The 27503-nt window shown below is 46.1% G+C and overlaps 2 protein-coding genes across 2 annotated transcripts in view; one reads left to right on the top strand and one right to left on the bottom strand.

Annotated features, from left to right (window-relative positions):
- Positions 1-660: 660 nt before the first annotated feature.
- LOC105734717 (regulatory factor X8) lies at positions 661-27503 on the top strand. The gene is given in 11 exon segments (XM_064371352.1): positions 661-756; positions 5043-5153; positions 5743-5796; positions 8480-8593; positions 9462-9612; positions 10597-10655; positions 12428-12584; positions 14795-14889; positions 18836-18950; positions 22075-22385; positions 27154-27503. Coding segments are annotated over 11 exon segments (1440 nt in total). The 3' UTR covers positions 27331-27503.
- Positions 5857-27503, bottom strand: part of LOC105710759 (ankyrin repeat domain-containing protein 36B-like) — a 261940-nt gene continuing 240293 nt past the window's right edge. Inside the window, exons 39-41 of the transcript XR_010340718.1 lie at positions 13929-14091; positions 10204-10315; positions 5857-8586 (exon numbers count right to left, since the gene is read on the bottom strand). The gene's annotated coding sequence lies outside the window, so the exon portion shown is untranslated. The remainder of the gene's footprint in view (positions 8587-10203; positions 10316-13928; positions 14092-27503) is intronic.

The raw sequence follows: 27503 nt of genomic DNA, 5'->3' as shown, positions 1-27503 counted from the left end.
TGGGGGAGGGCCTTCTTCCAGGTTGCAGACGACTTCTAACTGTGTCTCACATGGTGGAAAGAGAGGGAACTAGCACTAATCTCATTTATGAGAGCTCCACTTTCATGACCTAATTACCTCCCAGAGGCCCCACCTCCAAATCTCCAAATACCATCACATTGGGATTAGGGTTTTCTTTTCTTTTTCTTTTTTTTTTTGGAGACAAAATCTCGCTCTGTCTCCCAGGCTGGTGTGCAGTGGTTCTAACGATTCTCCTGCCTTAGCCTCCCGAGTAGTTGGAATTACAGGTACCCACCACCATGCCCAGCTATTTTTGTATTTTTAGCAGACAGGGTTTTACCATGTTGGCCAGGCTGGTCTTGAGCTCCTGACCTTAAGCGATCCATCCCCCTCATCCTCCCAAAGTGCTGAGATTAGAGACATGAGCCACTGCACCCAGGAAGAGATTAGAGTTTTAACATATGAACAAAAGGAGTTACCAATATTCTGTCCATAACAGATACTGTCTTGTTGACAAGTGTTATTGAACAGATAACCTTTTATAAACCTGTTTTGTGACTAGCCATCTTGAGGGATGAATGGGTTGTGAAAGAACAGCAAACACCAAAGCCCCTCTACTTAAGCAGAACACAGTTTTGTAGTCGGAAAGCTAAGACAGACATGGAACAATGGGCACCATATCAAGTGGCCAGTGAAGGCCATGAGTGGTTTGGGAACGCCAAACTGGAGGCGAGGGAGAAGGGCTATGGGAGGCAAGTGTGATTAGGGGGAGCTGCCCAGAAGAGTGTGGTTCCTACTGTTGCTGTGGCAAATTAGCACAAACTCAGTGACTTAAAACAACGCAAACTTATTCTCATACATCCCTGGAAGTCATAATTCCACGCCATTCTTACCAGACTAAGATCAACATGTTGGCAGAGCTGTGTTCCTTCTGGACATTCTAGGGAAGAATCCATTCCTTTCCTTTTCCAGCTTCTAGAGGTCACTCTCATTCCTTGGCTTACAGCCTCCACCCCATCTTCAAAGCCAGCAAAGGCAGGCCAGTTCCTTCTCATGCTGCAGTCTGTCTGGCTCACTGCAGCTGGGGAAGGTGGCCCTCTCTAAAGCACCTTTGTGGTGACGTGAGGCCACGTGGATAAGGCGGGAAAACTTCCCCATCTCAAGGTCCTTAACCTTAATCACATTTTCAAGGTCCCTCTTGCCACACAAGGTAACATAGGTTCCAAGGTTTAGGGTATGAACATTTTTGGGGTGGAGAGGCCTGATTCTGCCTGTCACACTGCCCTTGAAGCTGTCCTGGAGGGAGCGCTGGCTCCTCTCTTAGGCGTGCATTCATTTTGAGGGTGTAGCCTGCATTGGAGCTGGGAGGTGATGACAAACGTGTGTGGACCCCAGCGTGTGTATGTTGGGGAGCGGCGCACTGGGCAAGGTAGGTGGAGAGGGTCAGAGTGCACAGAGCTTGCCAATGTTAGGTGGAGAACTTGAATTTGACCCAAGAGACTGTGGGGCACCATCAAGGCATCTTCAGAAGAACAACAGGATACGTTTACTTTGGGGACAATAATTCTGGGAGCATCCAGTGTCTGCAAGGATGCAGGAAGGATAAAAGGCATTCAGGAGAATTGATGGGGTAACTCAAAGGAGGCAGATGGTGCCTGGTAAAGCAGGTGATGGTGGGAAGTTGTCACACATCAGACTCCCAAGGGTGACACCTAGTGAGCGCTCACTAAAGAGTAAATACATGAATGGTAGCATGTAACTCCAATGACATTTCTTGAATTTATCGAAAATCTCAGACTGCATTTAATATACCTAAATGATCTAAGTAGAATTTCTCACTTTTTTATTTGCCATTGTTTTAGATATAGCTTTTTTTTTTTTTGCCACGTATTTGTCATTATGCAGTATTTATGTATTTTATTTTTTAGAGACAAGGTCTTGCTCTTTTGCCCAGGCTGGAGTGCAGTGGCGTGATCACAGCTCACTGCAGCCTTCAACTCCTAGGCTCAAGTCATCCTCCCACCTCAGCCTCCTGAGTAGCTAGGAATACAGGTGCATGTCACCATGTCCAGCAATGTTTTTTTATTATCAATATTATTTTTATAGAGATAGGCTCTTATTATATCGCTCATGCTGCTCATGAACTCCTGGCCCCAGGCAATCCTCCTGCCTCAGCCTCCAAAAGTTCTGGGATTATAAGCATGAGCCACCACGCTCAGCACAGTATGAATTTAAAAATCGGTGGATTTTTAAAGACTGATATATAATAAATGCATATATTTTCTGGATACATGTGATATTTTGATACCTCTGCATACTGTGTGAAGATCAAATCAGTATAATTGGAATACCTATCACCTTAAACATGTATCTTTATCTGGGGGCAGCCGAATTATTCTTTCTGGGTATTTGAAAATATAAAATAGATTCTCGTTAACTATAGTCACTCTGCTGATTGATCGAAGCCTAGGTCTCATTTCTTCTGATGGTCTGTTTGAACCCACTGATCAACTTCTCTCCATCCCCTTCTTTGCTTTGCTGAATTATTGTTCCTGCACTGGAATTCCTCAGCACGCTTCCTGAACGCCTTCTCCTGCAGAGTCTCCTGCAGGGATCCACACTTGTACTCTACTTTTACTTTAGATTTCTGGTTATGTTGTTAAGGAAATATTTCAATTTATGATTTTAAAAATATTGTTTGTGAAAGACCAATTCTTTTCAGTTTTGAATGGAAGGATTATGGCTATAAGTAATGTCTATGGAGAAAGAGCCCTCAGGGAATTGACTTCAAAAGCTCATGAATTTGCTCTTTATTATGTTTTGTAATAAAACACTTATATATTCTCCTTGTAATCATTTCTTGATTATCCCAGCAGTACATTGTCAGATGTCTTCTTCTGAACAGGTGATGCTGTGTTCTATGTGCCATGTTGAAATGTAGAGATTTCTGCAGCATTCAACAAAGAACCATCTGCCTAAAGCTGCAGTTCTCAGCATGGACAAGCAGAAGGCTCAGTAGGGAAGCTGGTTATACATCTAGAGTTCTGATCTCATTGGATTCCCTAGAGGCCTAGGAACATGGATCTCAAGTGCCCCAAGGGATTCTGATGTGTTTGAAAACACACCTTTGGGAGTACCAGCAGTAGCAGTCACTCAAAAAACATTGACATAACCAGGAGGTCAGGGTGTGAGTGCTATGGAAAATGTGGCTGTAGTTGGGGCCTTGCAGTATGGGCAGCTAGCCCAGAGTTGAAACTGAGGATTCCTCAGTTCACCTACAGAAGCGCTGATGATCAGGCCAATGAACTTCACGGAATAGCTCCATCCTTCTGCATGATGAACTTAAGCATCACCCACACCCACTTACAAGAAGAGCCATCATCCGACAACTTTGAATAAAGCCAATATTCTAAAGTGCGGTATGAATGAGGCTTGGACAGCACCCAGTAGACAGACCCCTTTGATTTGTCACCTCTCTGTTTCTGCTTTACATTTATTTAGACATCTATATCCCTACGTCATTCCAATAATATTAATGGGGGAAGTTTTAATGTGGCATCTTGATAATACTGTATGCATAGTATGCATTTTCTCCAGGGAGATAGTCAGTTGCTTTCATCAGACTCTCAAAGAGGTTCAAAATCACAACAGAGTTATGAAGGACAGATTTTAGGGCACCGAGAGGACAGTTGAGCATTCTCCCTAAACTCCTCTGATCCTCAATGCAGTACTGGTTGATACCGGGGCATCAGAGAGGAGGAAGACACAGTGGTGTCTGTTTTCTTGTGTGTGCAGCACTGCGTGGGATGACGGCTGAGCTCACTCCTCCTCTAGGGTGGGCACAGGTGGTCAGAGAAGCTGACCTGCCCTCTGATGCCTTATAGACAGGAATGAACCAAAACCCACAGAAGCAATTCTATAAGTAAGTAACTTAGTGAGGCTTGGGGTGTGTAAGGACTGAGCAGGCTAAGGATGGAATGCTGACCTAGGAACTATAGGGTCAGAGGGAGGGTCATGAGATTGAAGAGAAAATGGCGTAGCAGAGTTGGCAGCTCAATTTTCAACTTGGAGGAATTCTTTCATCCTACTTTATTGTAAGGGAAATTATTCAAAAGCAGTTTATGACAATGCTGAATAAATCATTTCAAATAAAATTCATACCCTTTATTCAGACTAGGAGTCCTCCCCGTGGCCAGAGAGCACAGCAGCATGAGTAACACGGGGAGGAATGTCACACTTGCTTTCTGCCATGCCACCTTTCGTCCTCCTTCCCATCCTGTAATTGGTTCTTTTTTTTTTTTTGAGATGTAGTTTCACTCTTTGACGCCCAGGCTAGAGTGCAGTGGTGCGATCTTGGTTCACTGCAACCTCCACCCCCTGTGCTCAAGCAATTCTTCCACTTGTCTTCTGAGTAGCTGGGACGACAGGCACCCACCACCACACCCAGCTAATTTTTGTATTTTTAGTAGAGATGAGGGTTTCACCATGTTGGCCAGGCTCGAACTACTGACCTCGAGTGATCCAACGTGCCCAGCCCTGTAACTGGTTCTTCTAAAACAAAGTCTGTGCTCCTCATTTTCCTCATTGGCAATGGCCCTGAGATTTCTGTTATAACCAACCGTTGTTATGAAATAGGCAGGATGACCCAAACAGGGTATGATTTTACTTGAAGAAGGAACAATTACATGGACAAGGGTTGTAGAGGTATATGTGATATTAAATAACTCATAGATAATAGTATTATTATACTTTGCTATACAGGATTTGTAAATAGATGACCACAAGAGTCATACATTTGGGTAATATATTAAATCCTAACCCTTTCCTGATGGCCATTGTTCACAGAATTACAGATGACAATTAGCAGCATTTGGAATAAAATACGAGGGGAAAGCTGCTGGAATCGGTAATGTGTGCAGAGGTGTGGCTAAAAGGTTATATACAATATTAACTTAGAGTAGTGAGATCATAAGATGATTTATATGCCAGAAAATAATGTGTTTTACTTTAAAGACATAATCCATTGCAAAAATGAATTTTAGTGTGAAGATCATTCACCAATTAAGACAGACCCAGTTGGATCCCCTTTGTCTGAATTCAGGAGATGTCCATTTTGGGAGCAAGAACTGGCAAAGAAGCACTCCTATAAAACGGTAGGTTTACACTCGTGGGGAGCTTAGCCTTTCATGCCGTGTGATGCGTAGGGCAGTAAATAGCTTCCTTTTGTGCCTGTGGCCATGGTTGTTTCACATGGAATTTTATTTGCCTTTATGGGACAGTGAGGACCAGCAATCTTCCCTGGTTTGATGGTGCTCAGGAAGTTCAAGGCTCCCTATTACATCCTATGGCAAGGGTCCTCCTGGGACTGCTTCTTCCCCAAGACAAAAAAAGGAACAGATACACAGATTTTCTAGAAATTAGGGCTGAGGATTATGGAGGGGGAAAATTGAAGTTTAGAGAAAAAGATGTCAACGTTTGGTGGCCTTTGTAGTGGTCGAACAAATCTGCAAATATGAGTGATAACACTGAAGTGAAAGGCATACATGAACTATCACCCTAGAAGGTCTGCATTACTTTATAGAAACAAACAGACAAAATGCTGTGGTCCAAGTGAAGAGCCCAGCTATTGTCATATGAGGATTGCAACAAGAGCAGCCTCTGAGAGCTTCAGAAAAGTCTGTGAGGATCAGCTCATTTTTGAAGTGGCCCACGAGCTTAAATAATTTTCCACATTCTTTCTAGATGGCCTTCCTTGCTGACGAATACTGCAACTATTGTCGAGACGTTTTACTCAACGTGAGGAATAAAGAACTTGACAGGGTAGGGTTTTATCTATAAAATACAAGCATTTATGAGTCATTATTAATCATTTTATTTGAAGAGACCCCATCAACAGATGTCCGGGGCACTGAAGTGCTTATATGCTATGCACTTATGTTGTAGTTATTGAGTTCTTGAAGGTGACATTGATATTCAGTATAATCAGTTGGAAATTCTCCAAGTCGCTAGTACAAATAACTTAAGGCTCTAAATACAAATTCAACTATTTTTTAGATCCAAATTCTGCTGATTTTGAATAAAGGATTAGTAATAAAATTCACCCTGGACTCTTCAATGGTGCTGAAGAGCCATTTTATTGATCCGCGCTAACTGAAGATGGAGCAGGACTTCGCAGCTGAGTGATCTGGCATGGGTATTGTCACGATTGGATTTTATCCTGGAATCTGCTGCGGAAAACATGAATAAACCTTTCAGCTGTTCTGAATTTCATCTTTTGCAGTGTGAGATGAAAAATCCAAGAAAAAAAATGCACATTCAAATGAGTTTTTTCCGATGCTTTGGTATATTCTAAGCACTTCAACTTTGGGTGATAACGTTCATTCAGCACGAGCTCATTTGCTACCTACTCGGCATAAAGCATTCTAGTGAGGGCGAAACCAAGATACCTTCAGGATGCCCCCTGTCCTGTTGATGCAATGTTATAAATATCTATCCACACTGCATATGTGACATATTCCTTTCCCTCTTCACTTACTCAACAAATACTTATTTAATTCCTATCCTGTGACCTACGCCATTACTGGGACTAGAAAGGTATTCTCCATAAGACTTGAGAGTTAGTAGTCTGGTAATGAAAGGAACAATATTACCCAATAAATAAGATGCAATGTGGAAAGTTCTAGAATAGTTGTATGATTAGACTGTTCTGGGTCCCAGAGAAGAGTAACAGAGAAGGCCAGGGAGTGCTTCCAAAGCAGGCCACGTTGCTGCTGACTCTAGTAGGAAAGGCAGAGGTGCAATAGACAGAAAATGGGGTAGGAGAAGGATTCCAGGTAGAGCCCATGGTACAGGTAAAGGCAGCAGGATGTTTATGGGCACGACAAAAAGGCCACTATGACTAGATTTTTTTATTATTATTATTATTTTTCTGAGACAGAGTCTTGCTCTGTCACCCTGGTTGGAGTGTGGTGATGTGATCTCGGCTCACTGTACCTCCACCTCCTGAGTTCAAGCGATTCTCCTGCCTCAGCCTCCCAAGTACCTGGGACCACAAGCGTGCGCCACTATGCCTGGCTAATTTTTTGTATTTTTAGTAGAGATGGGGTTTCAACATGTTGGACAGGCTGGTCTCGAACTCCTGACCTCAGGTGATCCGCCTGCCCCAGCCTCCCAAAGTGCTGGAATTACAGGCGTGAGCCACCGTGCCTGGCCTAGATTTTATTATTTCTAAAGAAGAGAAGCCAGAGGGGAGGTGGGAAAGTAGGCTGATACTAGAAAGGGTGTCAGATGCCCCAGGAAAAACTCTGACTCATTGAGAAGACAATGTGGGAGCAGTGATAACAGGGCTTGGCCTTCATGGGGCAGAAAGGCAGTGAGGAGGTTTTGTCACAGTTGAGGTGAGAAGCGACAAGGGTCGGATCTGTGGCAGTGACAGTGATATCAGAGAGAAATGGGGGCAGGCTGGAGAAATATTTCAGAGGCAGGCGCAACAGGGTTTGGCATCCTGTGGTGGGGGATGAGCAGAGATGGGTTTGTGGGGGTGGCTCCACTCAGACCCCTTTCCCCAAAGCACCATGCTCCAAGGTTCCCAGCCTGAGAGAAAAGGGATTGCTACACCCTGTATTGTATTTTTCAGAGTCTCTTTGGAGAAGTCTTCTCTAGAAGACTTGATAACAGGATTTTAAATCAGGGCCTATGGCCATGTGATTCAGAAGCTGACTCTAACTTCTTCCTTGACGACCTACGCATGGGGCCAATGCCTTGTCTGGTGTCACTGGCAGGTCTTAGCACCAGAGCCAGGGAGGTAAGACAAGGCTGTGATGCCTCGCAGTACATCCCAAACAGGCAAGAGTCTTTATTGGCTGCAACGCAGATTGGCCACCTGGTTCAAGAACGGAAACTGAAGAGTCAACATGGGAAAAAACAGAAAAGAGGAGCCGCCATTTTGATCCTCCATGAAGCTGTCCACATAAGTCTTTAGAGAAGGCTCCTGTGTAGAGCTGCATCAGTCCCCTTTTCTTCTACAGTCGTTAGGTGACTTCTAACCTGATGGCAAGGAGGAGGTCTCTTAGATTAAGTACTATCACACCTCCCTCTGAGCTGAAAAATGATTGAGGCAGTCAGTCAGCCAGTCAACGAACATTTATTCTCTCTTGCCTGTGCCCTATGGCCCAGTCCCCATCTTAGTATAGTCAAGTGGAGCCCCCTTGTGGTCAGAAACAGCTTCCCTTCTGGAAACTGCCTTAAAATTTTAATAACGTTCTATATTATCCCATCCAACTCGCAGGCGCTCTCAGACAGGTTGCTGGAAAAAATTCTTCCAAAATACAGCTTAGAAAAGCTGCGAGGCAAAGCTTTACACGCACTGGAACAAAACTCATCCCATTGTCATCTGGGGCTAAGGAAGTATCTGGGGGAGGTCGTTAGTCTTGCGAGGTGCAAAATGAGTTTTGGCGATATTCTCTGTTACTTACCCCAGGTAGAGGACTTGCTTACTTCCTTCTGGAAGTCTCGGCCGCAAGACACAGTCATGCTGATGTCATTACCTGACGTGTGCCAGCTCTTCAAGTGCCACGACGTCCAGCTCTACAAGGTAGGAGAACGCGTGAGTCTCTGGGTTATATCCGTTGCAGAAATTGGCAGCAAACGCTGGGTTTGGACCCACAGCTCCAGCTCTCTGCCGTCTCCATGGTCCTCTGAGGAGTGAATAGTGGGGTGTGCGGACCAGGAGCCCTTTGATCTCTGCCTAACACTCAGCTTTCTTTTGTGAATTAGCTCGTGGAAACCAAAAGCCGATGCACGTAGCGACCTATGGTTTCACACCAGTGAAGTCCGAACTAGTCAAGTTCTTTCTCTGGGAATTTCTGTAAAAGAAGACGTTCTAAAATGACTAATTGGAATAATTGCTTTGTAATAGGCATAACTTCAGGGTTTTTGTTTTGTTTTGCTTTGCTTTGGTTGAAGCTGTATCTCTAAAGTGATTGCATTTGGAGGGTCAGGTCTATATCTTTTCTGGTTTAAAAATGTGTTCTCCTTCAGCGAGTCATAAGCCTTATCTTTTATTATTATTATTTTTTAAATCATCTAGTACTTCCAAGTTTTTAATACAAATATTGAAAACTGGAAGCTGGGTTCAGCCCTTAAATACGTTTGGTTTGACCCACCTAGTATTGGCCAGCAGTGTGTGTGTATGTGTGTGTGTGTGTGTGTGTGTGTGTGTGTTTAATTTGAATCAGTTATCAATCTTTTAAAAACATTTGAAAAAAATTCCAATTGTGGCTGCACCAGCCTGACGTCCTGCAAGAGAAACAGTGGCGGGGCTGCGTGGTGCTGCCCCCTCAGACTGGGTGGGGACTGGCTCTCAGACTTGTTGACACACGCCCTGTCCCTGTGGCATGGGTGAGCTCTGGTCACACCTGCACCATCAGTAGAATCATAGTGTCTTGATACTTTCGTTGTAGGGAATTGAGGACGTTCTCCTTCATGACTTCTTGGAAGATGTTTCTATTCAGTACCTGAAATCTGTGCGGCTATTTAGTAAGAAATTTAAGCTGTGGCTTCTTAATGCTCTGGAGGGTTTTCCAGCCTGCTTACAGATCTCCAAACTCAAAGGTAGGTTTCAATGAAAAAAAAATGAATTCAGGGCCAGTGCAGTGGCTCACGCCTGCAGTCCCAGCGCTTTGGAAGGCTGAGGCAGGAGGATGGCTTGAGCCCAGGAGTTTGAGACCATCCTGGGCAACATAGTGAGATCCTGTCTCTGCACAAAAAAAAGTTTTAAAAATCAGCTGGGTGTGGTGGCACACTGCTATGGTCCTAGCTACTCAGAAGACAGGCGGGAGGTTCACTTGAGCCCAGGAGGTTGAGGCTGCAGTGAGCCATGATCATGTCACTGCACTTCAGCCTGGGTGACAGAGCAAGACTCTGTCTTAAAAGTAAATAAATACATAAATAAATTCTGTAAGCATAGATGAAGCATCTGATTCCATCCTGGGTGGTAGCTTTCGGCTGCTGCCCCATGCGCTCAGCTACAGTCCAGAAGGCCCAACCTGCTCAGGATTTCTGACTTTTAGTGCTGGTGATGGATGTGTGCACTGATTAAGCCACACCCCTCTTAGCTATTTCTCTTCTGAATAATAACATGGACTTTTGGCAGGTCAAGGGGTTCTAGGTGTGCATATTCACCAAGGCATTCACGCCTCATACCTGAATTACAGCATCTCCCTGTTGAGTTTCTAGACTGCTTTCCCCTTCTGTCTGGCTGCCAGGCTGCAGTCTTTGAATGCTGCTTCCACTGGGCTATTTATCTGTTCAAGGCCTGCATGTGAAATTGGGGTTGTGGGACACAAACATTCAGATCATAGTAGCACTCACGTCAGATGCTGGGGTTACTTAACTTTTCTGGCACATGGGGACATGTCAGCTAAGTGGCCCCTGCCAGGAACTCCTAGCCACTCCGAGAGGGCTGGCAGACAGTGGGTGGGGAGGTTGCAGTTTAGCCAGCTGTGCCTTCTTACCCCAAACATGTACCTCCGCTTCCCCACTGCCCACATGAGAACTTGAAGTTATATTAATAGCCATATGTGTTGTTCTTAACAGAAGTTACTCTATTTGTCAAAAGACTAAGAAGAAAGACGTAACTTTCCAACATGGCTAAGGTAGGTTTCAGCCAAGTAGATAGGAGGGAACAAAGCAGTTTCCTGAAAAGAAGTGAAAGCTCTAAGTCCCTTTTAAGAGCAGGTGGTCACTCCATCCTTCCGCAAGGCAGAGGGCAGGCTGGGTGGCCTTGCCTGGTCACTGGCAGGGGAGTCCAGGTGGCCCCTGTGACTCAAAGCTAGAAGCCTGCCCCCTCTCCGCCCCTCCTCAGGAAGGCTCCAAGCTCCTGGCCTCTCAGGGCAGGAGGGAAAGCAGGTCAACATTTAAAAGATGCCTGATGGTGAGGCATGGGGGTTTACACCTGTAATCCCAGAACTTTGGGAGGCTGATAGGCAGATTACTTAAGGTCAGTAGTTCGAGACCAGCCTGGCCAACAGGGCAAAACTTTGTCTCTATCAAAAAGAAATTTTAAAATACAAAAACTAGCTGAGCATGGTGGCACGTGCCTGTAGTCCCAGCTACACTGGAGGCTGAGGTAGGAGAATCTCTTGAACCTGGGAAGTGGAGGTTGCAGTGAGCTAAGGTTGTGCCACTATACTCCAGCCTAGACAACAGAATGAGATTCCATCTCAAAAAAACAAAAAAATAAAAATAAAAGATGCCTGAGAGAGGCCCCACACAGAGGTGACAGTGTCAGAGATAACAGTGCCTTGTAGCAGAACCTATGAAAGACAGAGAAACACATTCTTCACCTGTGTGTGTGGCCCTGTGGACTCGGTGTTGCCAGGACACCAGTTACTTCAGCTCTGACCTTTTCACTCCTGGGGCAATTTAGAGAAAGGTTGAGAAGGGCTGAAGAAAACACTCATGATGCTGGCACATGGCTCGTGGGCCACCAGGAGTTCCCTCTCAAGTCCTGCAAGTGCCCTATTGGGACAGAGCCTGGGGACTGTCACTCTGTTCCAAATCAGTCTCCTCTGGGAGGAGCCCAGCTGGGGCTTCCGTGACCCGGTGCTGGGCTCCAACCTCCCAGCACAGACCCCTCTCCAGACTTTGCCACTGCAGTCCTCACGGCCGGTCCTGTTCTCCAAGGCTCTCACAGTCCTGACTCGGTTGGTCTGGCAATGACCCTGGAGCGTGCTCTTCCACTCAACCCACGCAGAGCAACAAGCATGGGTTCTGGAGCCAACCCCTGCTCTGAGTCTTATCTTCCCACTTACTGCCCCTCAGGAAAGTTACTTCATACCCTAAGAGCCCTCGGTGTCCTCCTCTGTGAAAGGGAGGGGTAACTCGTGCCTTCTCCCAGGACTGCTGTGAGGACCACTAAGTGCATCCCAGGCAGTCAGACAGGGTCGGGGACTAGATTGTCCCCATTTGACAGCTAAGGATATCACCTCCCAGAGGCTAAATTCCTCATGGCCAAGGCTCCCACGAGGAAGGGACAGCCAGCTTCTGAATCCCGCAGCCACGCCCTCAGGATCGGTGCAGTCTCTACCTACACCTTCCTCACAGAGGCCCAATCCACGGGCTCCCTCTCTAGAGCCATTTGGGCTTGGGGTAAGTGGGGTGCAGAGAAGCAGCAGCAGCCATGCCCAGATAGCCCTGAATGCATCGATCTGGAGATGCCTTCTTTCTAAATGCTGCTTTTCAGAAGGGCAGTTTTAGAATGTGTGTAATTTTAACCTTTTCATTGTTAAGATTCATTTTTAATGGGTAATACCTGCAACAATGTTTCTTTCCCCCCACAACAAAAGTCTTGGCAATTAGGAGGAGAGTTAGGCAAAAATAAAATGACAAGATTGAATTAAGTATCATGCCTCCCCATCGTCTTTAGATTATGAGAATGGTATTGAAAAGTAAGAGGCAAGTCAGTGTTCTGAAGTCGGATCTGCAGGCCATCATCAATCAAGACACTTTGGCTACTTCTAAGAAAGCCCTGGCAAGTGACTGGAGCGGCACAGATGAGCTGGAGAACAACCCAGAGATGAAATGTAATCTTCCTTCTGCAGCTTGCTTTATTGGCACGGCGGGCATAGGTTTGGGTCTAGCATGGCCATGGTTAACTCATGAGTTTCTTAATAGAGATAGAACTTTATAACTCTGATGTTCTAAGTTGTCTGCTCACACTTCTATTCCTGTAGTGGGGTGATGAACACCCCAGGGAATGCGCTATCCCTGTGCCCCCAGGACCTACCCCAGGGCCGGACAGGGCAGCAGCGCTAATACCTGCTGGTTGAGCTAATGAACGACTAGATGAGTGTGCTTGCTGCTTGACAGTGCCACCAGAATATCTCCTGTGGGGGAAAAGTTTAGTTTCTGCATCTGTGTTGTACGTGCACAGGCTCCTGCGTCTCCTCAATCATGCCTGAATTGCCTTGAGCTAGATGTCTGACTTGCTACATTCTCCCACCACTCTTTTACTTGCAATGTGAAGTTTAACAATGGTGCCTTCACCATATTTCATTACTTTCCAAACAAGTGATAGGAAACAGGTGGATATTCTTGCCCTTTGCTATTGATCATTGTCATTGTCTTTCAAGAAAAAAAAAAATCCCCCTTCATTAAAGAGCTCAAGTTGCTGGCTGGTGTGTGTTGTTATGTCCCTGGCAAGTGAACATAGCGGCAGAAGGAGCTCTCCAGACTCAGGGAGGATGTGGGAAGCAGGGAGCTGCCGAATGGTTACTGATGATGGATTATGGGCATCTCTAGGCCCTCCTATGATGGCTACAGAGAGGGTGCCAGGCTCCCCTGTGGGTGCCCTTTCCAAACACTCACTACCGGATGCCCCAGGTAAGTCAGATGGCCACTCCCTCTGTGGGCATAACGCCTTGCTATTACTCTCGGCTGTGTCTGTAGCTGCCTGCCCAGCTCTCGTGAGCTCCTTCAGGCTGTCGGCTGTGTGTTATTCACCCTGGGCCACCCAGCATTGCACTGGCCCACAGGAGTACTTCAGTGTTTTGTGACTTGATGGATACAGGATTCGTGAGTACACAAAAGCACCACCTAAAAATTAGCCCACCCTCTTTCTTTCACCTGGAAGCAGGCCTGGCTTTGGTAGGGCTTGCCAGTTATTAAAATACGTCCCTATTGGTGAATGACCTCGACCTCTGCCTGCTCCCCTCCACCGTTCTGTCTCTTGATAGTGTCCCCTGGCTGACCCCGATCCCAGATCCTCCCATAAGGCACTTTTTTCCCCACCAATCCAGCAACTAAAGGGTTAACACCTAATCCAGCAGGCTTCAGAGCTGTTAGTAGAATTACTAATTCTGATTAGTAATTCTGCAGTTCTTATTAGTAGGAACCCAAAAGGTCCCTGTTCCCAAGGCACTACTCACCAAACCCTGTTCTTGCCCCCAGCTGGAGCCCAGGGAGTTCCAGGAGGGCATGAGACCCCCACTCCCGCCGACCGCCAGGTGCCTTCCAGACTGCACGCTGGTCTGGCCAGGGATCCTGTGCTCCTACTGGCATCTTCGTGAGTCCCAACAGGAAGATGTAGTTCTGCAGGGAGATAGGAGACTGACAGGAGACTGACAGCCGCTGCTGATACCTGCAGGCAAATGCTTCCAATTCCAAGTCCAAGTGCACCTCTCCCAAGCCGTAGTAGGGGGCCACTGCAACGGACTCAGTGTTCCAAACTCTGTTTGGTATGCAGAAGCACTCAAAAAGCTAGCAAGGCCAACGGCCGTTCTTTCTCTGTCAGTGCTACCTGTGCAGGTGGAGGACCCAAGACCTGACCTCACACCAGGCTCCACCTCACTGAGTGCATAACCCCAGGCGAGGCGCTCACCCTCTCTCAGCAGCTTTGATGTCTGCCATCACTTAAATGACATTAATAAACCAGCCCTTTTACAAAGACGGCAAGGATAGGTGAGGTCACGTCTGTACGTGCAGTGAGCTCATCTGAAGACAAGGTCTGGATAATCGCAAGGTGTAGTTATGGTTTCAAAATATTTCTATTTCAACAAGTGGCAGAGATGGCTCACAACAGGCATGTCCATGTAACCCTGAATAGATGACCGCAGAGGTGACAAAGCCAGCCTCAGGACATCCTCTGTGTTCACAATGAGCATGAGGCCCTGGGGAGTCCCTTTGAGCTATTGTTCAGTGATGTTCCCTAAGTTACCCAATACAAAAATATCTACAGAGAAATTCTGCTCTGGTGCATGCAATCTTTTGGTTTGTTTATTTTGTAACTTTGTAGGTTTAAGAAACTTAATTTCTTTGCTGGGAATATCAACAGATCTCAGTGTATTCCTCAGCTGTCTGTCTTCACATCTCCAAGCATTTGTGTTCCAGGTAGGAAACTGTGACTTTAAATTTTTAAAAAAAGCATGTTGACCATTCTAGGTAAATAAGTGCCCATTGCCTAGGGTATGGAAAAGAGGCTTCTTAGGCTCTGGTCAGAAAGGTGTCAAGGGTGGCCTGGGTGTGAGGGCAGGGGGTAGCACTGAACTCTGTAGTAAAGAGGAGAATGGGGGCTTGGGGGAGCACATCACACAAGTGTGTGTGTGTGCATATGTTTGCGTGCATGCGTGTGGGGGGCAAGCCTGCGTGAGCATGTGTGTCAGTGTGTGTGTGAGCATGTGTGTCTGTGGGTGTGGTGAGCATGGTGTACAGGTGAGTGGGTGCGCGTGAGCATGTGCAGTGTGTGTGTGTAAGTGGATGAGCATGTGTGGATGAGTGTGTGGACAGGTGAGCATGTGTGTGACTGTGTGTGAGCATGTGTGTAAGTGGGTGTGGGTGAGTGGGTGTACAGGTGTGTATTGCACCAATGGGAGTGTGGAAGAGGAGGAGGGGTTCTGTCTGTTTTTGGGGGGAGAGCAACGCTTGTCTGCATGTTTTGCACATATGTTCCAGTAAAGTATCTGGCTTGATTTCAAAAGCCCAAAGATGGCTTGGTTGTGGATATGGGCAGGTTTGGTCGTTCTCACCAATGTGGCTCTTGGGATTTGCTTCAGTGGCATCCTGGGCTTGATTTTCATCATCCTCTGTTGGGGGAATCACCTGTGGAGAGCTGAGAATGTCACGAGAGAAGCCACGGTCCCTCGTTCCATGGACCCAGGGCAGGTGGGGAGAGCTAGGGGCTATGGGTTAAAACCTAGAGGGAGGCCAGGCACGGTGGCTTATGCCTGTAATCCCAGCACTTTGGGAGGCCAAGGTGGGGGTATCACATGAGGTCAGGCGTTCGAGACCAGCCTGGCAAACATGGTGAAATCCCGTCTTTACTAAAAATACAAAAAAAATTAGCTGGGCATGGTGATGCATGCCTGTAGTCCCAGCCACTCAGGAGGCTGAAGCAGGAGAATCGTTTGAATCCGGGAGGCAGAGGCTGCAGTGAGCCGAGAGCCACTGCACTCCAACCTGGGCAATGAAAGCAAGACTCCATCTAAAAACAAACAAAAAACACCTAGAGGGAATGAGGCAGCCCAGGCCCCACCTCTTGAGACACTGTGCTTGCCAAGGCTGAAGTGCTTGGGAAAGGCCTTGAAGAGAAGGTAGGACTTAAAACTGGGATAAGAAGCATGTGTAGGATTAAAATAAGCTGAGAGGGGGAATCGGGCATTCAAGAGCAGCAGTGAGCCTACCTAGGGAGGAAGGAGCACTCCACACTGGTGGAGAGAAGGAAGACTCCAAGGGCCTGGGGCTGGGCGTGTGGCTTGGGGCTATGTCTTTAAGCTTCTGGCCATGTTGCAGCCAGTTCCTTGTGCCATCTGCCTTGCCTTGTCTGTATGTCTCACCGCTCAGTTTGAGAAGAAAGGGGAGAAATAACAATCGAGACCAAGAAGACTGAAGGGGCTTTAGGATCTTAAACCTCCTAGATATGAACCAGAAAAATCCTCAGGAAAGAGCTCAAAAGCCAGTTCCAACCTTTGGCAGGTGTCTGGTCTCATTTGCTTCTTGAAAATAATTATCCCAGATTCTGTATGGTTTTTATTCCTCCTGTTGATCTCAGGCAAAGCTTATTTATAACAGCAGTGACCATGTCCAGAGCTGGATGGCTATTGAGACATTTATTCATTCGCTAACTGAAGGCTTGTATTGTGCATCCTCACAGATAGCTGTCCACCGTCTGTTCCTTACGTGGAAACTGGAGCTCAGCCTCCAGCTTTAACCAGATGAACCCACTGAGATCATCACCACCAACCCTGCCATCCTACATCGTAAACCACAGAGTGCTGTGTTTCCCAAGTCCGTCATTGCACCTTCAGCCCTCACAAAGGAGGCATGTTAGAAAAATGGTGTTTTTGTAACTGCATGTCTTTGAAGGCCTTTTTTTGTAAAATAGCTGAACTGGTTTTTACACACCAGATTATTGTCAATCAAATGCTCAGACTGTTAAGATGCACACCCTTGGGCTTGTCAGAGATGCCCCATGGCTTCAGCTAGCATCTGGCAGTCAGCGAGCACAGGGCAGTTTGGGTCTTGGAGGAGCTTCTATGTCCGGGGACATGAAGTGCTGCACTGGAGGTGATGGGCAGAACCCTCAATGGTGTTTATGGCTGACTTTCAAATGTTTGTGCAGAGAGAGCCCTGGTCACTCAGAGCTGTATTCCTCGATACTTTTAGGAAGTATCCTTGTGGGTTGGTTGATTTATTTATTTATTTATTGAGATGGAGTCTCGCTCTGTCACCCAGGTTGGAGTGCAGTGGCAGGATCTCGGCTCACTGCAACCTCTGCCTCCGGGGTTCAAGTGATTCTCCTGCCTTAGCCTCCTGAGTGGCTGGGATTACAGGTGCCAGCCTCCCCGCCTGGCTAATTTTTGTATTTTTAGTAGAGACAGGGTTTTGCCAGGTTGGCCAGACTGGTCTAGAACTTCAGACCTCAAAGGATCCGCCTGCCTCAGCCTCCCAAAGTGCTGAGAATACAGGCGTGAGCCACCGTGCCCGGCCAGATCCCTGTGGTTTTGTACTCACATTGTCCCTTCGGTGTAAAATCCTCTGCTGAACACCGATGGGAAGGGGCTCCTCCCAAGAGTTCATCTCAGATAGTGAGAAACACTGAGGAGGATGCTGCTACCGAAAGGACCTCATGTCCCCTGAAGCTCAGGGCCACTTTCTGGTGTGCCAAGGGTTTCGCTGGGGCAGAAGGGAAAAGAAGCAATGACAAGAAAGAGCATTTCTTTGTTCCTAGCCAGCCTCTCCATCTCTTCCTCAAAGACATGTGGTGGAGCTGTGGTTGGTCCACAGGCATGTGAGTGAGTTTGAGAAGAGGCTTGGAGCATGGCTATCAACAGATGCATTTGAAATCCATGACTTATGGCTTACAGTTGGCTTCAAGTGTGGCCCAAGGCTGCTCTCTGTCTGGGTAGAGGGAACTTCTTAGTCTGCATGCAGCAGCATCTTATTGGTACCCAGGTTAGTGCCAATGAGGCTGTCAGATGACCTTGGTTCCACTGGATGCAGGGGCTGGGACTTTCCAGTCTGGAGATCGCTTACACAGCAAGCATGACGACCAGCTTTTCCAAATAGGCACCTCTACTTTTCATCATTATGGGATTCTGTGCCCCCTTTACACAATCAGATTAGACATGCAGAAGTGCAAGAATAAAACAGCCCCCACCCCTCTCGATGGCCCTTCCCAAGCGGACTTCAGTGAGGCTGTCCCTACAGTGTTTCTGTGTCACACATCACAAGTGAGCTCTTTTTCTAAAACTGAATAGTGCTGGGCATGGTGGCTTATACCTCTAATCCCAGTGTCTTCGGGAGGCCGAGGCAGGAGGATCACTTGAGCCCAGAAGTTCAAGAACAGCTTGAGCAACACAGTGAGACCTTTATCTCTACCCCACCTCCCCCCGAAAATTAAATGAGTCATGGGCAGTGGTGCATGCCTGTAGTCCCAGGAGGCTCAAGTGGGAGGATGTCTTAAGCCCAAGAGTTTGAGGCTGCAGTGGGCCAAGATCGTACTACTGCACTCCAGCCTGGGCAACAGGAAGGCCATGTGTTCAAAAAAATAAAAAAATTGCATGGTGATTTTAAGAGAAAAAGCAAGCCAATTTTCCACGTCCCTCCCTCCTTCTCTTCACCAACTTTAAAGGGCTCTGCCCTGGAACCATCTCCATGGAAGATGGAGAAAGACCAGACATTGGCCCCACTGCCTCAGTTTCCACTCTTGTTATTTCGACTTTCTCTTCTTAGGCTCTTTAAAAATGCGTGTGCATGACAAATGTGTGCATTTGAAATCATACTATGCTTCTTGATTTTATCATAAACTGCAGCCTTTTTTCTCACAAAAACTTAATAGCCAAATAGAAGCAAAGAAGAGTTTATCAAATTGGCCGCCAGCTTCCAGCTGAGATGGAATCTTCTTCTCACTGCTGTGAGCAAAGCCATGACCCTCTGCCACAGAGATAGTTTTGGTGAGTCAGAGATTTCAAAAATATCTTGTATTCTACCTTTTAAAAATGTCATTATAGAATAAGTATTTTGCATATTGCTATGTAGAATCGAACATCTTCTTTTAACTTTTTTATGTAAAATCTAAGATACAGCAAACCATACAACACCATAGTCATTTTTATTTTTAACGTCAGTGTGATAGGCTGTCAAATAGATGGACTATGCTTTTCCTTCCTGTTTCATCAGCGTTAGACACACAGGAAGGCTCCCCTTGTTACTGAATTATGAGCTTTGTGACATTTTGAAAAAAAGCACTGAGAGAGACAACTGAGATAGAGGAAAAAAATGGGTTCTTTGGAGCACCCATACTTAACTCTCAGGAATAACGATTAGGTTGCCATTGTATGCAGATTACAGAAAGAGTGAAGTAATATTCATTTTGCAAACTTCCTGGTCAAATCATTGATCTTCCTCTGTTGGGGAAGGTTACATCTTTGATGCAGTTGCTTTATAAAAAGGGTTGTAGGGGAGGATGGCTGTGGCTAATGCCTGTAATCCCAGCACTTTAAGAGGTCAAGGCGGGTGGATCATCTGAGGTCAGGAGTTTGAGACCAGCCAGGCCTAACAGTAAAACTCTGTCTCTACTAAAAAATACAAAAATCTGGGAGGCTGAGGCAGGCAGATCACGAGGTTAAGAGATCAACACCATCCTGGCCAACATGATGAAACCCTGTGTCTACCAAAAATACAAAAATTAGCTGGGCTTGGTGGCGCACACCTGTAGTCCCTGCTACTTGGGATGCTGAGGCAGGAGAATTGCTTGAACCCAGGAGGCAGAGGTTGCAGTGAGCCAAGATCATACCACTGCACTCCAGCCTTGCACCTGGTTACAGAGTGAGACTCTGTCTCAAAAAAAAAAATACAAAAATGAGCTGGGTGTGGTGGCAGGCACCCGTAATCCCAGCTACTCTGGAGCCTGAGGCAGGACAATCGCTTGAACCCAGGAGGCGGAGGTTGCGGTGAACCAAGATCGCACCATTGGACTCCAGCCTGGGTGACAAGGGTGAAACTCCACCTCAAAAAAAAAAAGGGGGGGTTATAGTAAGGGAAGTTCACCACTCAGCCCACCAACTTTGTGAAATGGATCATTCTTTTGAAAGGTATTTCTTGCTTTCCAGGCCCTTTCCTGGGCACTTGGCATATAGCAGTGGAAAGATAGTCTCCACTGGCAAGTGATCCCTGCACAGAGAGCTGCCAGATGCCCTCACAGCAAGTAGGCAAGAAGGAAGAGAAAGCAAGCCCTATTCTAGACCAGTTCTGCAGACACCCTGGAGCTCATGAGGGCTGCTGCTGTCAGCTGCCATATAAGTGACACTCACTTATAGTGGGACTCTTCCCTTTAATGAAGTCCAAACTGACTGTGCTTTATGCTCATGCTCTTCCAGAGCAGAGTTCACGTGCATCATGGAAAAAAATCAAGCCCTGAGCTGGGTGTGGTGGCTCACGCCTATAATCCCAACACTTTGGGAGACTCAAGTGTGTAGATCTCTTGGGCCCAGGAGTTTGAGACCAGCCTGAGCAACATGGTGAAACTTCATCACTACAAAAAAAAAAATCCAAAAATTAGCCAGGTGTGGTTGCCCAATACTCCCAGCTACTTGGGAGGCTAAGGTGGGAGGATCACTTGAGTCAGGGCAGCAGAGGTTGCAGTAAGCAGAGATTGTGCCACTGTACTCCAGCCTGGGCGATAGAGCCTGACTCTGTGTCAAAAAAAGAAAAGAAATCTAGTCTGTAGTTGTTACTTTTTCCAGTCTACCTTCTCTGTACCTCCATATGAAATCAGTGTATTCACATCAGTAGTTTGAACAGTGGTTTCAAGACTTGGACTATGATTTTCCAAGGTTAAATAGTCCAGATGATGTTGCCAAGTTCATCTCAGGCAAGGTCATGCCTTCCGCAGGTGCAGTTATCTCTCACCCAGATCCGTGAAGGAATAGAACATTACTCAGGGAAAAAACTGTGAAGGGCTTTTGAAATGGATGAAAGATTACTTGAAATGAACAAAAGGCTTTGAAATGGACAAAGGGTTGGCACAGCCTTCTGGGTTCTCTCTGCCTTCCATTGTCTTTGAGTTAATTTTACAGCTCTGTAAGTTGCAGCAAACTGATAATGCAGGTGACCCTCACCCACAGAAATACAAGCTAGTTGTGTCAGGTGGTTGTGATTGATACTGCCCTGAGGACAGAACCCTTTTGCATCTATTTGTCAGAGCGTTCTTTTCTGTCTTAGTATATATTTAGTACTTTGAATTCTCTTGTGAACCAGTGGCAACATCTTACTGAGGTAACAGTAAGATGTAATACATCATTTAATTAATGAGTTAAATAAAACCTTTGATTTGTCCATTCCATATCTGTAGAAGAGTCATGGTTTTACCTTTATTTAAAACTTATGTTCTAACAATTGCAATAGGCAAGATTTCCCCTTCTGTTTCTAAGGCAAACATTAATGATTGTTTTCCTTTCTGGGAGAGCAAAGGCCTTGGGATTTGGGGCATTTAGCTAAGTCACATACCCTCCTGTCTCTCCAATGACAGCACCTGCAGCCCCACCTGAGAGGGTGCCTCTCACAGGTGGAGCCCTAGCTGGCTTCCTTACCCACTTCCCACGCAAAGAGCTGCAGCCACAGGGTCAGCTGGAGGGGCAAGGCACTACGTTTCAAGCACCACAAAACAGCAGCAGGGCCCCTTCTGCACGCTGCCCCCATTTCCTCCCACCCCTTCTGGACGTTCCTGTGTGTCATACATGGGGCATGGTGAGGCCGAGGGGCACCCTCTCCAGCTCTGGGAGCAGCACTCAGGTCCCTGTAGGGTTTGTTTTCCTCCCATCTCACACTGGATGGGTTCTAAGTTCCTTTTCATGGCTTAGGGTATTTAGCTCTCAGTCCTTTCCATCCAAAAGCTGCCGTGCCAGGGGTCCCCTACTTATGGACGCTGCATAAGAGGCCCAGGCCCCTTCAGGGTCAGCTATTGGAATGAGGCTCAGGTACACAGGTGTGAGCCACGGAAAAGTTGTTAGTTTCATAGTGATTTGTTTACTGTCTGTCTATCAAATGTATTCATTTTTGGTTATTATCTAAATGTAGGCTCCTGGCATCTGTTTCACTTGCTGCTTTTGGAATATGTGATTCATATACTTCAGTCATGCCTAGAGGAGGAAGAGGAGGACATGGGGAATGTCAAGGAAATGCTACCAGATGACCCGACTCTCAGCCAGCCAGACCAGGCACTTTTCCACCCTCTGAATTCCTCACTGTCCCAGGCGTGTGCCAGCCCCAGCGTGGAGCCACTGGAGGTGATGCTGACACACATGGGCCAAGGCCGATATCTCATGGGTGTGAGCAACGTGGTCCTCAGGATCCTGGGCTTCCTGGTGGACACTGCCACAGGCAATAAGGTAGGGACACCAGGACCCCCTTCCACACAGCTGTTTCAAGGGAAGTAAGAGCCATAGGCGGTTAGGAAAACCCTCAAGATCACATTGTCCAAACAATGATAAAGGATTTCACAATCATCTTTGCCCTAGGTGATTTTGCCAGTGGTGAGTATAATTCACTACCTGTAGATTACTGGTCGCTCAGGTTTGTGGTTCATTAATAAGTGCCTGGCACGATTAGAAGTGTGGACCATCTGGATGGCCTGGGTCTTTCTTGCCTTCTCAGAGCATACCTGGCTGGGCGAGATTAACTCAGCAATAGCACACCGCCAACCTCTGAGTGGCATGCACTGAAAATACCTCTAGTGTTTAAAAAAAAGGAAGCATTGAATAGTCTGAACAGAGGCTTTTGAAAAGATTAAATTGGGATACCTGTTGAAAGATATAAACATAAAAGTTTTACCTATTTACCTAATACCTACTATATAGCCCTTATGTATGTTATTTTGAAGCCATACGATCCTGTAGAATATTTGTTCTTGTCATTCTCATTCGATTGATGAGGAAACTGAGGCTCAGAGAAGCTGAGTGACTTGCACAAAGTCACACAGCAAGGAAATAGTAGAACAGAGATTGGAGCCCCAGCCTGCCTGATCTCAAGTCCATTCTTCACCCACAATCCTAGACAGGAGGTTGGTTTATGCCCTGAGGAGTGCAGGACCCAGGTTAGAGAGGTTGGACATGGACCTCAGTGCCACGAAGCAAAGTTGGACTGATGGAGGAATGACTGCAGTGCCTCCATGGAGGAGCAGGGAGTGGACTGGTTAAAAAAGGAAAAACTGACAGCAGTTGTCTTAGGACTAATTTCTCTGCACATTTGATGTTTAGCCACTATCCATTATCTTCTTTTTATGACAAATTCCCCTCTTGCGCAGATGAGTTGTGCTTAGTAGGAAATTGAAGCAGGTGCAATCATTCAACCTGAAGCAGGTTAATAGTGGTCTCGGCTGTGGCAGTGAGTCATAGCCTAAAACTCTTCATGCCTTAGAGTTCGCAGAATAATAGAAACCTTCCAGGACGCTTTCTTTCCTAAGCAAACTCTCATTCTGAGTTTTCCAATTGCAGAGATCCTGCACACACTGTTATTGAGCAATGCTTGGACAAGACACCTCCATAGACAAAAAAAGAAAAAAAAAAAGCAGGAGCCAGGGAAATGCATCTCTCAGGTTTATCAGTTCTCTATCTGCACTTGGTCTTTGTTTTCTCACCTTGAGATAGTAAGTCACATATCCAGCTGCATTCAGTGCTCTCTGTGAGGTAGATTCAGATGTGTGTCTGTAAACCTCCTCCATGAGTGTCCACGTAAAAAAGCAGACATGATCAATGAAGCATGCAATAGTGAAACACTGACCCCAACTTGGGGTTGCTGATGAGAGCTGGGCCTCCTTAGATGGCAGCAGCTAAGGTGCTTTCAGGAAGCATGTGTTTTCAGAAAGTTCGCAGAAATAAGACCCAGTTAGATCTGAAGAGGCGATGGCTTTCCTAGGCTGTGCCCAGGAGAATGGCTCTCCCTGCTGCTGTACCTGGTGGCAGAGCCCTCCAAGGGCCGCCAGTGTCAAGCACCTGAGTGTTCTCCAGGGTATTCTGTAGAGCCCTAGCAGGACCAGCATTCGTGCTGGGCTGCAGTGTCCAGCTCCAAGTGAGCAACTCTTTGCACTCACCATCTGGGGCGAGAGGTCAGAGTGTAGCATGACAACTTGTTAAAGGAAAAAAAAAACCTTTCAGTGACACTTGTTAAAGCACCATAAGGAAGGCTTTATCCATAAGGAAGGCTTTATTCAGTACCATCTCCATAGGGCTTTTGCAGTGGGGGAGGGAGACTGGGCTTAACTCTGAGAACAGCAGGGATAGGGGTGTGTGGGTGTGGCATTTATAGCCTAGGAGCCAGGTGTGGGTCAGTGGATGGGAACTTACTAAGAAGAAATGTCAGGGGTAAGGGGGATTCTGGCTAAACCCACCTAACAGGATTCTTGTAGAAGTTTGGCCAGCTGGGGTGACCAGACATCACCTGGGAGCTGGCAGAGGATGAGGAAACTGATCAGATATGGAGATGGGGCATTCTTGCTAAAGTAACTCAGCAGGGTTCTGGCTAAAACTGGATTTTACAAGGAAGTGTGCGACGGAGAAGGTTCAGAAGCCAAACAAAAGTTCAGCCAAGTGGATAATGTTTGTCAAATTGTATACACATGCTTCTTAGTCAGCAAAGTAACCAGGAATCAGCTTTTACCTCTTCAGTCACAGTTAGAAGGCGTGAAGATAGACGCTGACAGTCTCCCTGAGCCCAGTGTTTAAATGCATCTTTCATCTCAGTGAAATAGGTGTTATCATCGAGCCCATTTTACAGCTGGCATGACTGAGGCACTTGAAGGGGTTGAGGAATTGTCTCAAGGTCACCTCACTAATCACTGGGAGAACAGGAATTTACACTTCCACAGCTCCTTCCGAGTCTGTCCTTCTCAGCATTCTCTCTCTTTTCCAGAGCGTATGCTACCATCTGCTTTAATTCCAAAATTGGTCGCTTGGGATTAATTACTAAAAATACCTTCAAGTCTGATAAGGGCAATTCTGGTACATACATTTCTGCATTCAAATTCTATGTCTTCCACTTATTAGCTAGAACCTTGGACAAATTGCTTAACTTATGGAGATACTCATGTCTAATTCTATAGGGCCATTATGAGGTTTAAATGAGTTAATTGTTGTAAAATGCTTAGACTGTTTCCTAGCATATAGTAAGTACCCAATAACCACTGGCCATCATGATTATTTCTCCACCACAGCCTCCTAAGCTGAGCACTTTCCCTTAACACTCCTGGCCCAATTTTTAGCGTCTCTGAAGTTCCTTGCAATGACGTTTGACCTATATTTAATGGGTGGAAACAATAGAGATGATATTAAATACTTAATTGAACTACATAATTAAGCAATACAAGCAGATGAATGTCAGGCAATCCAAGGTAATACACATTAGAGATTAATTAAACCTGCTTCTGTTCGTTCATGCCTGCTGAATTAGCTATAATGACTTAAACAATCACACCAAAAAGTTACGCTCATCTGATTTTCGTTGCATCCATTATTCAGCACTTGCACTCATCATCAACAAAAAGCACACCCTGTGTGTCCCATCTGCATTCATCTGCCATGAGTTAACACCCCATTTGGCTGCACAGCTGTGGCAGCCTCATTCCCTGAACAATTTAGCACTGGCCTGCACCTACAGTAACAACTGAAGTCAGCATTCTGGATTGCCATATCCATCTGTTCCTCTTCTACAGTCTAGTGGTGTTCAAAACAGTCAGATGCCAATGCATGTTTAAGAACAAAGTGAAAAACTATAATGATATTAAATAATGAATTTGGGTCATGTACTCCAGGATTACAGAAGAGAAAAAGAAAAAGATTTTTTTAAGTGTCTCTTCACCTCTAGGTAAAGGTGAAAACAATTTTTTGAAAAAGAAGAAAAACATCTTTTCATTGGATGGTGATGGTGTTTGTCGAATTTAGAGAAAGAGGGAGACATACTTTCATGATCCTTGCATTTGAAGTAATCGTGCACACATCTCTATCAAAGTATACTAGCTTACAGGAGGTTTATGGATGAAATCAGACCAAGCAAATACATTTCTGTTGGTTTTAAAGGAGTCATGGCCAAAGATTTGCAAGTCTTCCAAGTTTCTCGGAGCTAAGGGAGGGATGGTATATTTGCCATTCTCTGATAGAAAGATGTGCTGGGTCAGCTGAAGTGGCTGAGGAGAGCTTCAGCTAACTTAGAACCTCCACACCTCTTGAATCTCTTCCGTCCCAATTGAGTAACCAATACCAGATTGCTGTTTTCATAGGTTCCTCCCCACCCCCATTTAATGGTTTATTTGACAATGAGGGAAGGAGAGCCTGTGTGGGAATTTGACCTGACTATGTCAGCTCCAGAGACTTGTTGAGAATGTGGGGATTAGTACCCGTCTGGAGACTCCCAGATTGACGGGTGCTACAGCCACATGGAGACCGTGCGTGCCTTTTATAGGCTCCCTCCTGACTTTCACGACCCATCTGCTTTCTCCAGTGTCTGTCTGTTCTCCAGTGTCTGATAAGGAAGAGTGTTAGTTTGCTCTCACGAGGACATTTCTCACAAATTGCAGAGCCCTCTTCCTTTCCCTAAAGAGAGCCCATCAGCTCCCCACCCCTGCACCATCTCTGCCTTGCAAAGCCTCCCACTGAGTCCTCCCCAGACCCTGAGTGTTTTCCTGAGAAATCAGGAGTTCTCTTAGTAAGAATAAATGCATGGGCCAGGCACAGTGGCTCACGCCTGTAATCCCAGCACTTTGGGAGGCTGAGGCAGGTGGATCACCTGACGTCAGGAGTTCGAAACCAGCCTGGCCAACATGGTGAAACCCTGTCTCTACTAAAAACCCTGTCTCTACTGGGCATGGTGGCACATGTCTATAATCCCAGCTACTTGGGAGGCTGAGGCAGGAGAATTGCTTGAACCTGGGAGGCTCAGGTTGCAGTGAACTGAGATGGTGCCATGGCACTCCAGCCAGGGCAACAAGAGTGAAACTCCATCTCAAAAAAAAAAGAAGAAGAAGAAGAAGAAATGCATGAACTTCCCCTTTACATCCCAGGGTAGGAGCACAGGCTTGGTAGAAGAATTCAAATGGTAGTTCCTGCAGCAAGAAATAGTATAACTGTCTCTTTTTGGCTTTTCCCTTTAAACATTTCCCTCTTGCAGCGCATCCAGGTGCTGTTGGAAGATGAAGCTGCAGACAGCGCAGTTAAACTCAGACTTCCTATGGGACAAGAAGCCCTCATAACCCTAAAGGATGGACAACGATTTGTGATTCAGATATCAGATGTACCCCAAAGCTCTGAAGACATTTATTTCAGAGAAAGCAATGCTAATGTGTGAGATTATTTATTTGAATAGAGAATAAGAAAACAGACTTGCATTCTTAAAAATATTAAACACTAAAGTTTTTCTACTGACTAAAGAAGATGTTATGTATATAATAGATGTAGCATTATCTATTTTATGTTTATATGTATTTCAAGGAGGTGGTTTTGATAAATGTATAAACTGAT

Source organism: Aotus nancymaae, unplaced genomic scaffold, assembly GCF_030222135.1.
Source record: "Aotus nancymaae isolate 86718 unplaced genomic scaffold, 86718_ANA_hifiasm-v0.15.2.pri h1tg000131l, whole genome shotgun sequence".
NCBI classification, from domain to species: domain Eukaryota; kingdom Metazoa; phylum Chordata; class Mammalia; order Primates; family Aotidae; genus Aotus; species Aotus nancymaae.
Note: the sequence above shows the minus strand (reverse complement) of the source record. Positions and strands in the feature narration are given on the sequence as shown.